Here is a 14,693-nt window from a genome sequence, read left to right on the forward strand (position 1 = left end):
CCTGATTTCACATATGTAACAATTCAGTACAATACAGCAGAGAGTGCAAAGAATCTAACAGATCAACATAAGAAACCACCAAAATCTATGACCACATCTATGACCGCAGGACCAAAAAGCTCCACACCCCCCTATATAGATGTGGTCTAGGGCTCAGCTTCATCTACCTGATGATTCTCTGGGACATTGTGATTTTCCTCTGGACAGTCCTGGGAATACAGAGGACTGGGACATCTCTCTGGTGGATTTCTCCTACTGGATCCATCTGTAGGAAACACACAGTGACTGAATACATGACTACTGTATATCTCTCTATATATCAGACACTTCTCTCTACACTTCTATGTTTACTGATCACAGCCGAAATTACAATGTTGAGGTCCTCACTACCTGTGCCGATGTTCCTGCACCTTGTAAGCTGCAGGCCTAAAGTAGACTGTGACCTACCAGAGTGAACGGCGGGGCGCTGACGGCTCCCTGCTCCGCCATAGTATTTAACTGTATCTGCGTTCTGTGGACGTGGATACACATGAAAGTAGCGGGACACAGGGCTCCTCTATATCGAGAGTTCCCTACAACCGAAAAAAAAGTGTCTGGGCGTCACCTGCTTATTATCCTCTTAAAGGCTGTGTACACCTCTGTAGGCAATATTGTCTATACATTATTATTAACCCCTTCACGACAGCCATACGGCTATATACGTTCCAACTACTGATGCCCCGGGCAGTTGTCACATATATAAACGTTGGCAGAATAGGACAGAGGTTTAATGTGTGCAGAGCTGCACTTTCATGTCTGCCGTCTCTCTCCACAAGTGCCAGAACATCTCCCCCTTAGTTTCATCAAACTTAGATGCCAAACCCCTGAAGATAACACCTTAACCCCCCTGTAGAAAGTGCCACACACCCCTGTATACAGCGCCACACCCCCCCTGTAGATAGCACCACACCCCCCCTGTAGATAGCACCACACCCCCCCTGTAGATAGCACCACACCCCCCCTGTAGATAGCGCCACACCCCCCCTGTAGATAGCGCCACACCCCCCCCTGTAGATAGCACCACACACCCCCTGTAGATAGCGCCACTGAAGCTCCCTCTAGGAGCGGAATCCCTTGCCAAAGCGTTGCCGTCATTTTTGGACGGGAATAGTGCTTCTAGAGGGAGCGCCCGACGTCTCTGGACATTAAACTATTATACTCCGGCAGTATAATAGTTTTCTATATAATGTCAGTATAATCGGAGGTTCTCTTTAATATTACAAGTTCTGGGCACTAGATTCTGGAGACGGGACGGTGATCTAGAGATTTATTGTGATTTCCAGATTTGGAGTCGGGGGAGGAGTTTTCCCCTAATGAGACAATTGTCATCCACCTCATGGGGTGTTTTATCTCCTCTGCATCAACACGGTCAGATTATAGGTTGGACTTGATGGACTTGTGACTTTTTTCATCCTTATTAACTATGTAACACAGAATGTATGAGAAGGTTGAAGCCATCGGTAACTTCTTTTGTTTTCTGTCTGTTTTATTAGTCTATATAACCCCGTTTAAATGGTGATTATTAAAGTTAGTTTTTAAGTCTCCACCATTTACTGATTCCGTTACATGAGTCTTGAGGACATTATTCTTTCTGAAATGATTTGCAGCCATTATCTGAGACCTGCAGAAGTTCTTAGTTTGTGAACTACTAGTCTAAAGCCGGTCATACACTCTAGATGTCAGGTGAACCATCGTTCCTCCCCTCCTCCATGTACATGAACGCTCGGTCGGGTGTGTATGGGTCTTCAATAGGGGAAAGTCGCTGCCAAACTCCTCTGATAGTGAGTGATCTACTAACAAAAGGATCCGGCATGTTCAAATTCCGCAGCCCGATCCTTCTCTCTCCCGACATCGGACGTCCGGGGAGAGTTGGGAAGTCGCCATATACATTAGAAAGTCAGCAGGTCCAGGAGACATACATCTAATGTGTATGACCAGCTTAGCACACTGGTGTAGAGTGATGACCGGCAGTAACATATACCTGGTCTGACTGCCCATCCTCCGCACTACAGATGAGCGGCATGTCACAGAATATAATTGTGCTGTTCCTCCCCACAAATGTGTACAGAGGTATAAAATAATGGCCCCCACATCACAGATTTACAGCAGCGGATCTCAATGTCTGTGGGGGGCTGATATTAACCCCTTCCAGCATCGCTCCTTACATGTTCTGCACGTACAGGAGGTAAAGCAAAGAACGTCTGTTTGGAGCTCCGGCATCGGCCCCATCAGGAACGTCTGTCACACCCTCAGATTTTATGAGCAGGATCACAAAAGGAAAACCTGTCAATCATTCTGAGTGGGCGGGGGATGCAGGACTCACAGGCTTTCTCTAGGAGTCCTGGCAACATTTAGGCTGGGTTCACACGACCATGTTACGTCCGTAATGTACGGAACGTATTTCGGCCGGAAGACCCGGACCGAACACAGTGCAGGGAGCCGAGCTCCTAGCATCATAGTGATGTACGATGCTAGGAGTCCCTGCCTCGCTGCAGGAAAACTGTCCCGTACTGTAATCATGATTACAGTACGGGACAGTAGTTCCACGCAGAGGCAGGGACTCCTAGCGTCGTACATCACTATGAGGCTAGGAGCCCAGCTCCCTGCACTGTGTTCAGTCCGGGTCTTCCGGCCGAAATACGTTCCGTACATTACGGACGTAACATGGTCATGTGAACCCAGCCTTAGAAGAGAACCTGTCAATAGGTCTGGAGCCACTAAACCCCCAGCATGTCGCTATGTAACTGGAGTTTAGTGTTCCAAACCGGCCTACATCAAAACCCTCCGTTTCAGCAAAGGAAATTACAAGTTACTGAGAGGAGTCCGGTGGGAATGAGAGCATGAACATTACACACATGAAGCCGAGGATGGTACACCTCGCTTCACTGCGCTCGTACAGTGTACTGCTCTGGGCTTCATTTCTGGCAAAGACAAAATCTGTCTGGTGAATGGAGCGCTCTGGATTTATTGGCCATATACAGGAAACATAAGGATCTAACGTGATGTGAAAAGAGCAGAAATTGTGGAGCTGCTACATTACAGATCATTGTATACACGTGTATATGTACTGCACATGACGCTATTAAGACTTCAACATGGCCGCCTGTCCAGCCTGTGCCCCAAGTAATGGCCAATATATATATATATCTGTCTCTTCTCACCTTGTGATGTGCGGGGCCGGTAGTTCTCCATCATGACCTCCTCGTACAGATCCTTGTGTCCTTCTAGATACTCCCACTCCTCCATGGAGAAATAGACAGTGACATCCTGACACCTTATAGGAACCTGACACACACAATGATACAGTCATCACCCAGACACCTCCAGTGCTGTTACTGTAGAAGTTCCCAGCATTCCCAGCAGTGTCACCTCTCCAGTCAGCAACTCAGTCATCTTGTAGATCAGGTCTAAGATCTTCTTCTCATGTATCCGGGAGTGAGGGAGAGGCTCTGTGATGGGGCTCTGACTACTGCTCCATCCTCCTGACTCCTGGATGATGGGAGTCGTACAGTCACCCGATGTCTTCTTCACTATTGTGTACTCCTGTGTATGGAGAGAGACACTTAGAGAACTGAACACAGTATTCCCCCCTCAGTAGAGAGAGGGAGATTGTGACCCCGCTGTATAGAGCTCTAGTGACCCCACATCTGTAATACTGGAGACCTCACCTACAAAAAGACATTGAGAAAATAGAACGAGGCCAAAACTAAAAAGGAAATAATATTGGGGGGACTAGATGGACCATGTGCTCTCCTCCTGCCGTCATCTTCTATGTTTCTATATAGATGTCATCCTGATCCTCCTGGTTCCTTGTCATTCTCATTGCTCTACAACATTACTATTGCTGCATTGGTGACATGACACATAACTGACCATATTGGTGGCTGATCTTCAGCTTTTCTGCTGGTGGCTTCTTGACGTCACTTGGAAGGTCTGGACGCTGTTATACAGGACACTGGATTCTTCCTATTACGTATTGTCCCTTCCCTATGTGTGACTTGTTCTAGAATGTAGAAAAGTTTACCTCTCCGCTCAACAGGTAGATGATCTCCAAGGTGAAGTCTAATATTCTTCTGCTCATCTCATTCCTGTCCTTGTCCATCCTTGGTGGGTCATTCAGGAGAAGGAACGTTGTGGAGGAGAAGATGGGAAAACTGGAGGAACTGGAGGATCTAGTACTGCAGACGTCTTTATGAAGAAAGGAGAAGATGGAGATCATACAGGGGACAACATCATGTGTGACATACAGAACCTCACTTATTCATCATTGAGAGAAACATCTTCTCAGAGCCGTCACCACATGGTATAAAGGGGTATTCCCCACCCGGACATTTCTCCCCAGGATATGCCAGAAATGTCTGATAGATGCGGCTCCACCTTTGCCCGTGCTCGGCTGTTTCTGGACCTCCTATACAAGTGAATGGAGAGAGTCGTGCACATGTGTGGTCACTTCTCCACCCGGATGTAGTCATCACCTCACCAGGCAGGTCGGGGGACCCCCGTTCTCCGCATAGAGGTGGGACCCCCATATATCAGACATTTATGGCATATCTCTCAGGTGAGAAGAGTAAAATGAAGACATTTCCCCCCCCAGACAATGAAGACCTGACTCCTGACAACCTGACACATGGCGGATACTGCGGAGACATTGCTGACATCTCACAAGACGTGGTGTACGGGTAAAGTTTTTAGTCATGTACAAAAAATAAACACCATAAAACATAACAAAAATATAAGTCAGAATCGCTGTTATTTAGTCGCTCTAAAAAAAAAAAAAAAAGTTATAAAAGTGATCAAAATCTACAGGTCATCCACCAATAACACATCCTCACTCCGCTCCATCCACGGAATAATAAAAAACGTTATAGATCTGAGAAGACGGGGAGGAAAAAACGAAAACAGAACCTGTCCTGGTGGTTAACCCCTTGAGTACCCAGCTCATTTTGGCCTTGACGACCAGACCCATTTTTTCAAATCTGACATGTATCACTTTATGTGGTAATAACTCCGGAATGCTTTTACCTATCCAATTGATTCTGAGACTGTTTTCTCGTGACATATTGTACTTTAGCTTAGTGCAAACATTTGGTCGATAAATTCATTGCTTATTTGTGAAAAACACCAACATTCAGCGAAAATATGAAGAAATTATGATTTTTCCAATTTTAAATGTATCTGCTTGTAAAACAGATGGTAATACCACACAAAATAGTTACCAATTAACATCCCCCATATGTCTACTTTATGTTTGCATCGTTTTTTGAACATCCTTTTATTTTTCTATGACCTCACAAGGCTTAGAACTTTAGCAGCAATTTCTCATATTTTTAAGAAAATTTCAAAAAGCGATTTTTTCAGGGACGAGTTCAGTTCTGAAGTGGTTTTGAGTGCCCTATATATTAGAAACCCCCATAAAACACCCCATTTTGAAAACTGCACCCCTCAAAGTATCCAAAACAGCATTCAGAAAGTGTTTCAACCCTTTAGGCGTTTTACAGGAATTGAAGGAAAGTAGAGCTGAAATTTTCAAATTTCATTTTTTTTTACAAAATTCATTTGTAATACATTTTTTTCTGTAACACAGAAGGTTTTACCTGAGAAACGCATCTCAATTTTTATTGCCCAGGTTCTGCAGTTTTTATAAATATCCCACATGTGGCCCTAGTGTGCTAATGGACTGAAACACAGGCCTCAGAAGCAAAGGAGCACCTCGTGGATTTTGGGGCCTCCTTTTTTCAGAATATATTTTAGGCACCATGTCAGGTTTGAAGAGGTCTTGTGGTGCCAAAACAGTGGAAACCCCCAAAAGTGACTCCCATTTTTTAAACTACACCCCTCAGGGAATTTATCTAGGGGTATAGTTAGCATTTTGACCCCACAGGTATTTTGCTATATTTTCTGGAGTTAGTCTGTGAAAATGAAAATCTACTTTTTTTCTGGAAAAACGTAAAAATTTCTAATTTTTGCAAGAAATAAAGGAGAGAAAGCACCCCAACATTTGTAAAGCAATTTCTCGCGATTACGGAAATACCCCATATGTGGTAATAAACTGCTGTTTGGACCCACAGCAGGGCTCAGAAGGGAAGGAGCGCCATTTGGATTTTGGAGCTCTGATTTTACTGGAATGGTCAGTGCCGTGTCACGTTTGCAACGCCCTGGAGGGACCTAAACAGTGGAATCCCCCCAAAAGTGACCCCATTTTGGAAACTACACCCCTCAAGGAATTTTTCTAGTGGTATAGTTATCATTTTGACCCCACAGGTTTTTTGCTGAATTTATTGGAATTAGTCTGTGAAGATGAAAAGAGACTTTTTTTTGGAAAAAACACAGAATTTTCTAATTTTTATAAGGAATAAAGGAGAAAAATCACCTCAAAATTTGTAAAGCAATTTCTCCTGATTACGGAAATACCCCATTATGTGGTAATAAACTGCTGTTTGGACCCACGGCAGGGCTCAGAAGGGACGGAGCACCATTTGGATTTTGCAGCTCAGATTTTGCTGAATTGGTTTCTGGGGGCCATGTCGCATTTGCAGAGCCCCTGAAGTACCAGTACAGTAGAAATTCCCCAGATGTGATCCCAATTTGGAGACTATACCCCTGAAAGAATTAAATTAGAGGTGTAGTGAGCATTTTGAGCCCTCAGGTGTTTTATAGATTTGATTAGAATTGGTCCGTGAAAATGAAAACATTTTTTTTTTCCAATAACCTGTAGATTTAGCTCAGAATTTTTCATTTCCACAAGGAATACAGGAGAAAAGACACCCCAAAATGTGTTACACAATTTCTCCTCATTACGGAAATACCCCATATGTGGTTGTAAACGGCTATTTGGACATACGGCAAGGGTCTAAACGGAAAAAGTGCAATTTCGTTTTTGGAGTGGAGATTTTACAAAATTTGTTTTTGACGCCATGTTGCATTGCGCTGAGGTACCAGTACAGTGAAAACTCCCGAGAAGTGACCCCATTTAGGAAACTACACCCCTCAAGGAACTCATCTAGAAGTGTAGGGAGCATTTTGACCCCCAAAGGTTTTGCAGAAATTAGTGCACAGTGGATGTTGCAGATTGAAAATTGCCATTTTCCACATATATGCTATTTCAGTGCCCAATGCGTTGGGCCCAGCTTGTACCACTGGAGACATACGCCCCATAAATTGTTAAGCGGTTCTCCAGAGTACGGTAATACCCCATATGTGGTCATAAACCGCTGTTTGGGCACACTGCCAGGCCCAGAAGGAGCGCCATTTGGCTTTTGGAGCGCAGATTTTGCTTGTAGTAGTTTTGTTTAGTGTTTTACTGGTGTTTCAGTTTATAATGTGGGGGCATATGTAATCTGTGCGGAGTACATACATTTTTTGCGTGACACACTGTCGTTTTTATTGGTACCATGTTTGGCTACGCGCGACTTTTTGATCACTTTTTATTCCATTTTTTTGGAAACAACGTGACCAAAAAAGGAAATTCTGCCATTGTTTTTTATGGTATTTTTTTACGGTGTTCACCGTGCGGGATAAATAATATGATATTTTTTTAGGTCAGGCCGATACGAACGCGGCGATACCTATTATGTCTAGTTTTTGTCTTTTTTCCATTTTTTTTCTAATTATAAAGGGCTTGATCAGGGAAACAGGGCGATTATTGTTTTTATTACGGTAAACTTGTATTTATTTATTTATCGAAAACTTTTTTTTAACTTTTTTTTCACTTTTTATTTTACACATACTAGGGGACTGGAAGATCTGATCTTCTGATCCCCTGCACAATACACTGCACTACTTCTGTATATACTTGTGTAGTGTATTGTAACTGTCACTTTACAACTGACAGTTGAGCCTATTACGTCCTGCCTTGGGCAGGACCTAATAGGCTCCCGTACCTGGCAACCAGGAAGCCGTTGCTAGGCTTCCTGGTTGCCATTACAACCATAAGAACCCCGCGATTTTTCGCGGGGGGGGGGGGCAATGGGGTGCAGAGGGAGCCCCCTCCCTCTGTATCAATCACTTAAATGCCGCTGTCGCTATTGACAGCGGCATTTAAGGGGTTAAACTACAGCGATCGGAGAGGACAGTGATCGCTGTAGTTGCAGTGGGATGTCGGCTGTATATTACAGCCGACATCCGATGAAGATGGAGCGAGCACAGCTCCTGTGCCCGCTTCATCCTCAGGGCGTTACTATACGCCCATTTTCGGGAAGGGGTTAATAAAAATAGTGTTTTTTTTTTTACACCGCTTTCTCTGATCTCCTCACGGATCTCACAGAGGTGAGGAGATCAGAGAAAGTGACAGGAGCTTTCTCCTGCAGACGACGTCACAGACGGCTGTGATTGGTCAGTCTTCAGAGACTGACCAATCACAGCAATCGCCGGCATTGGGGACTGCTAATTGGTCCCCAGGCCGGTAGCAGAGACGGTTAGCTGTCAATGACAGCTGCCGCCGCTGTTCTGTCACTATGTGATTTCACATAGTGACAGTTTATTCCTGTGCCGTAATAGTACGTCGAAGGTACGCAAGGGGTTAAGGGGTTAACCTGCGGTGCGGATTATAGACACGCAGGATATCGGATTTATACCGCGGATTCGCTGCGCATTTGTTGCAGAATTTCCCCATTAAGTTCAATAGGAAAGTCACGTTCACCAAACGCCATTGTTCCCAGAATCCTCTGCGGCTCCACCGCGTGTTCACAGCAACGCTGCAGGTTACACATGTATAGAAAAGAAGGCGTCATGTGACCCCTGCAGCCAATCACAGGCCGGAGAGGTCACATGTCATTATAGGGGTCACCTGGACACGGCCGGAAGAGCAGGGACGTGTTGCTATGGTAACGCTGGGGGAGGTGAGGATCGGCCTTGTTGTATTTCTGTAGTAGATATTCGGGGGGATTATACGGCCACCATTTGGGGTGAATATTCGGGGGGGATTTCCTGGCGTGTTGTGGGTCGTATTCGCTGCGTGTGAACATTCCCTTAAACCGCACGGTGAACGACATTAACAAGAAATGTATAAAAGTCAGTGAATAAGTTGTATGTCCCGAATATTATGTCATTACAAAACACGACTCGTCCCACAAACCACCCGAAATAACCACTTACCCCAAAGAGGCCGGCACTGAAGGGGTCAAATCCCGGCTCGGAGTCCAGTGGGCGGGGTCACTCAATGATTGACAGCACTCTGTATACACACTCATACAGGGGTGACTGATAACAGAGAGAACACCCGACCAGCGCTGCTCTCTACCTCATACACGTCAATAGCTGAAGGACCTGTGATTACGTCACCACCATGTGACCGGGGCAGGGGAGGCGGAACTTATCTGCGAAGAGGAGGCTTGGTGGATGAAGGACCTGTGACGATATGACGATCACGTGGCCACAGCATCACGGCGGAGCTTAGAAGTCAAAAGATTGTATGAAGGACCTGTGACGAAGATCACATGACATGAGGGGCGGAGTTCTGTGAGGCGGCGAAGCTCCTATGCTGTGTAAAGTGTTGATGATCACGTGACATGAGGGGCGGAGTGCTGTACCCTCCCGATCACATGATGTTGACGTCATCACAGGTCCTCCAGCTGTTGCCGTGTATGAGGTGGAGCAGCGCTGGTCTAGTGTACATGAGTTCCGGTCACCGCTGTTTAGTGTTCTCTCTGTTATCAGTCGGGAGATTTCCCATGATGCAGTAGTAAGGTTATATGAGGTCATTTCTGTCCGGTTTTGGTGCGTTTTTGTCTGGCACAGTGTTGGTGATTATTATTAGTGCTGTAAATATGAAATACGGGAGGGTTTAACCCCTTGGTGACATCAGATCTATAGTATTATGTTGGACGTGCGCCGTCACACTAGAAGGAGCGGAGCCTGCACCGTACACGACTTCTGACCGCCGCCTGCAAGATCAGAGACCGCGCAATCCCGGCCGTGTAACCCCTCAGATGCCGTGATGAATAGCGACCGCGACATCTGATCAGTTATAGATAGCGGCGTCCTCTGTCCTCACAAGAAACTGCGCGATGCCGACCGGTTACCATAGTAATACATTGTAGTAAGTTTTTGTGTTTTTTTTCTTATAAAAAATGGTGTAAACATTAAAGAGGCTCTGTCACCAGATTCTCAAACCCCTATCTCCTATTGCATGTGATCGGCGCTGCAATGTAGATAACAGCAACGTTTTTTGTTTTTTTTTAAAACGATCATTTTTGGCCAAGTTATGAGCAATTTTATATTTATGCAAATGAGCCTTTCTAATGGACAACTGGGCGTGTATTGTGTTTGTAACATCTGGGCGTGTTTACTTGTTTTACTAGCCGGGCGTTGTGAATAGAAGTGTATGATGCTGACAAACCAGTCTATTCACAACGCCCAGCTAGTAAAACAAGTAAACACGCCCAGATGTTACAAACACAATACACGCCCAGTTGTCCATTAGAAAGGCTCATTTGCATAAATATAAAATTGCTCATAACTTGGCCAAAAATGATCGTTTTAAAAAAAAACAAAAAACGTTACTGTTCTCTACATTGCAGCGCCGATCACATGCAATAGGAGATAGGGGTTTGATAATCTGGTGACAGAGCCTCTTTAAAAATAGCGTAATCGCCGCATCCGTTATGTCCAAATTATTAAAATATGAAGTTATAACCCACATGTGAACGTCGCTGTTTTTGGTCGCCGCGATTCTCCAACATATGGAATAAAAAGTCCCCAAAATGTCACAGACAAAATTTACATCTCGCGCCACAAAACCCCCCACACCGCGCAATCACCGGAAATATAAACCCCCTCACACCGCGCAATCACCGGAAATATAAAACCTCACACCGCGCAATCACCGGAAATATAAAACCCCTCACACCGCGCAATCACCGGAAATATAAAACTTCTCACACCGCGCAATCACCGGAAATATAAAACCCCTCACACCGCGCAATCACCGGAAATATAAACCCCTCACACCACGCAATCACCGGAAATATAAAACCCCTCACACCGCGCAATCACCGGAAATATAAACCCCTCACACCACGCAATCACTGGAAATATAAAACCCCCTCACACCGCGCAATCACCGGAAATATAAAGCCCTCACACCGCACAATCACCGGAAATATAAAACTCCTCACACCGCGCAATCACCGGAAATATAAAACCCCTCACACCGCGCAATCACCGGAAATATAAACCCCTCACACCGCGCAATCACCGGAAATATAAAACCCCTCACACCGCGCAATCACCGGAAATATAAAACTCCTCACACCGCGCAATCACCGGAAATATAAAACCCCTCACACCGCGCAATCACCGGAAATATTAAACCCCTCACACCGCGCAATCACTGGAAATATAAAACCCCCTCACACCGCGCAATCACCGGAAATATAAACCCCTCACACCGCGCAATCACCGGAAATATAAAACCCCCCCACACCGCGCAATCACCGGAAATATAAAGCCCTCACACCGCGCAATCACCGGAAATATAAACCCCCCCCACACCGCGCAATCACCGGAAATATAAAACCCTCACACCGCGCAATCACCGGAAATATAAAACCCCTCACACCGCGCAATCACCGGAAATATAAACCCCCCCCCCACACCGCGCAATCACCGGAAATATAGCCCCCCCACACCGCGCAATCACCGGAAATATAAACCCCCCCACACCGCGCAATCACCGGAAATATAAAGCCCTCACACCGCACAATCACCGGAAATATAAAACTCCTCACACCGCGCAATCACCGGAAATATAAAACCCCTCACACCGCGCAATCACCGGAAATATTAAACCCCTCACACCGCGCAATCACCGCAAGGATTTAACTTCTTTTCACTTCTAAGCTCGGCCCCCTGATGCAGCGGTCATGTGATCGTGATATCACCGTTCCTTCATCCATCACGTCCACCTCCTGCCTCGGTCACGGTATCAATCTGATATCCTGGGTGTTTATAATCCGCACCGCAGGTTAACCCCTTAACCACCAGGACAGTTTCTGTTTTAGTTTTCCCTTCTGTCTTATCGGATCTATAACTTTTGTGTTTTCCTGTCGGTGTCGCGGTGCGAGGATTAGATTCTGCGGGACGAGTTGTAGATTTTCTGGGCGTCATATAAAGTATCACATAATGTCACTGCAACTGCAAAACTTCTATGTGGGGGAAATGGGGAAAATCAGTTATTCCTCAAATATTATTATTTTAATTTATTTCCGCATATCTGGTTCACCTCGAAGTTTTGGAGAGCACTCTGTGGCCTACTCGGTGTAAAATTGGACTTCTCTTCGGCCCATCAACCCCAGTCCAATGGGCAAGTCGAGAGAGTTAACCAGATTCTGGAGAACTATCTACGTCAGTTTGTTTCCAGGCGCCATGAAGATTGGGTGCAGTTGCTCCCGTGGACAAAGTTCTCCTATAACAACCACACCAGTGAGTCGACCACCTTCAGTCCATTCTTCATCGTCTACGGCCAACATCCTCGTATACCTCTTCCTGTTTCTACAATGTCCCAGGTGCCTGCAGCCGATTCAACTTTCAGGGACTTTCTACAGATATGGCAACAGACCCGATCTTCTATCCTGTTGGCAGTGGACCGCATGAAGACAGAGGCAGATACAAGAAAAGGGGGGGGGCCTCCGCAGTTCCTTCCAGCCTTCCAGGGACTAAAGTCTGGCTGTCTTCTTGGAATATCTGGCTGAAGGTGCCGTCGTGCGAATTTGCTCCTAGGTTCCTTGACCCCTTCAAAATCCTGCTACAGATCAACTCGGTATCCTACAAGCTGCGGCTCCCTCCTACCCTCAGGATTCCTAACTCCTTCTACGTCTCCCTGCTGAAACCCGTGGTCCTGAACCGCTACTCCAGGACTCCTAGCTCTACAGTGGCCCCTGGCGGCTCATCGGGGACTTTTGAAGTAAAGGAGATTCTGGCTACCAAGAAGGTGGGAGGAAGGACATTTTATTTAGTGGATTGGAGGGGGTTCGATCCAGAAGAGAGGTCTTGGGAGCCAGAGGAGAACATTGATGCTCCTGTCCTCGTGAGGAAGTTTCTCTCCCGCTCTGGTCCCAAGAAGAGGGGGCGTAAGAGGGGGGATACTGTAACGTCTATGGCCACGTTCGGTCGTTAACCTCGACGGCCGTGGCCATGGACAGCTTATCTCGTTGCAGCGTCGTCCTCCTGTCAAGCGCCGGCACTCACTTCCGGACTCAGAGTGTCTCCGGCAGGCGCGCGCCCACACGTACACGGCCTTAAGGGGCCAGTGTGCACATTTTTGCAGGAACTCTGCAATCTAGCCCAGGATGCCCTGGGCTATAAAAAGGGGCCCTGTCTCCTTGCTCTTTGCCAGAGCGTTGTTCGTTACCCATTGTTTGTCGTGCTTATGGTCTCCCAGTTTCCCAGTGTACCTTGCTCCTGTATCCCGTATCCTGTTTCCGTGCTACCTTGTGCTATTTGCCGTGCTGTGCTACAGCCTACGCTTGATCTGCTACGCCTCACCTGACGACTTCCCGCTGCCTGGTCCAGGACGTGCCTACCTCGCTACTGCCTACGATTGCCGCAGGTACCTTCGCTGAACTAATTGAACTCTATACTTACCTGTTTGGCCAGCTGCCATCCCGCTACGCGGTACGGCCCAGTGGGTCCACACCCCGCATCGTGACACACATAATGTTGTTCCCTGTATGATTTCCATCTTCTCCATAAAGACGTCTGCAGTACTAGATCCTCCAGTTCCTCCAGTTTTCTCATCTTCTCCTCCACAACGTTCCTTCTCCTGAGTGACCCACCAAGGATGGACAAGGACAGGAATGAGATGAGCAGAAGAATATTAGACTTCACCTTGGAGATCATCTACCTGTTGAGCGGAGAGGTAAACTTTTCTACAATATAGAACAAGTCACACATAGGTAAGGGACAATACATAATAGGAAGTCTCCAGTGTCCTGTATAACAGCGTCCAGACCAAGTGACGTCAAGAAGCCAACAGCAGAAAAGCTGAAGATCAGCGACCAATATGGTCAGTTATGTGTCATGTCACCAGTGCAGTAATAGTAATGCTGTAGAGCAATGTGAATGACAAGGAACCAGGAGGATCAGGTTGACATCTATATAGAAACATAGAAGATGACGGCAGGAGGAGATCACATGGTCCATCTAGTCCCCCCCCCAATATTATTTCCTTTTCCTTTTTAGTTTTGGCCTCGTTCTATTTTCTTAATGTCTTTTTGTAGGTGAGGTCTCCAGTATTACAGATGTGGGGTCACTAGAGCTCTATACAGCGGGGTCACAATCTCCCTCTCTCTACTGAGGGGGGAATACTGTGTTCAGTTCTCTAAGTGCCTCTCTCCATACACAGGAGTACACAATAGTGAAGAAGACATCGGGTGACTGTACGACTCCCATCATCCATGAGTCAGGAGGATGGAGCAGTAGTCAGAGCCCCATCACAGAGCCTCCCCCTCACTCCCAGATACATGAGAAGAACCTGCGTGTGATCGCACAGTGCCGGTGTCTTCTATGGCAGCCGAGACGCCTAATAAAGGCTCATAGGTCTGCCTGTAGTTTATACCTGCAAGGCCATGCCAGAGGCATGGCCTAGCAGATGCCTGTCTGTTTTACACGGACAGGCACTAATACACTGCAATACAGAAGTATTGAAGTGTATTATA

General features: G+C 46.3%; 1 protein-coding gene and 1 long non-coding RNA gene across 2 annotated transcripts; one reads left to right on the forward strand and one right to left on the reverse strand.

Annotated features, from left to right (window-relative positions):
- Positions 1-3,348: 3,348 nt before the first annotated feature.
- LOC142703389 (oocyte zinc finger protein XlCOF29-like) lies at positions 3,349-4,211 on the reverse strand. The gene is made up of 2 exons (XM_075848233.1): positions 4,064-4,211; positions 3,349-3,582 (listed from the first exon to the last, which is right to left on the reverse strand). The coding sequence occupies exons 1-2, from the start codon at positions 4,139-4,141 to the stop codon at positions 3,349-3,351; spliced, it is 312 nt and encodes a 103-aa protein (XP_075704348.1). The 5' UTR covers positions 4,142-4,211.
- Positions 4,212-9,668: 5,457 nt separating this feature from the next.
- Positions 9,669-14,479, forward strand: LOC142664295 (uncharacterized). Its single transcript, XR_012851259.1, has 3 exons — positions 9,669-9,723; positions 13,731-13,894; positions 14,381-14,479. It is a non-coding gene; the product is annotated as an uncharacterized LOC142664295 (long non-coding RNA).
- Positions 14,480-14,693: the final 214 nt, after the last annotated feature.

Source organism: Rhinoderma darwinii, chromosome 1 (genome assembly GCF_050947455.1).
Source record: "Rhinoderma darwinii isolate aRhiDar2 chromosome 1, aRhiDar2.hap1, whole genome shotgun sequence".
NCBI lineage: Eukaryota > Metazoa > Chordata > Amphibia > Anura > Rhinodermatidae > Rhinoderma > Rhinoderma darwinii.

Excerpts from the sequence above, each read along its gene's own strand:
- LOC142703389 (XM_075848233.1), bottom strand. The coding sequence starts at position 4,141 with ATGGACAAGGACAGGAATGAGATGAGCAGAAGAATATTAGACTTCACC. Across the intron at positions 3,583-4,063 it reads TCTACCTGTTGAGCGGAGAG|GAGTACACAATAGTGAAGAA; the intron begins GTAAACTTTTCT and ends CTCCATACACAG.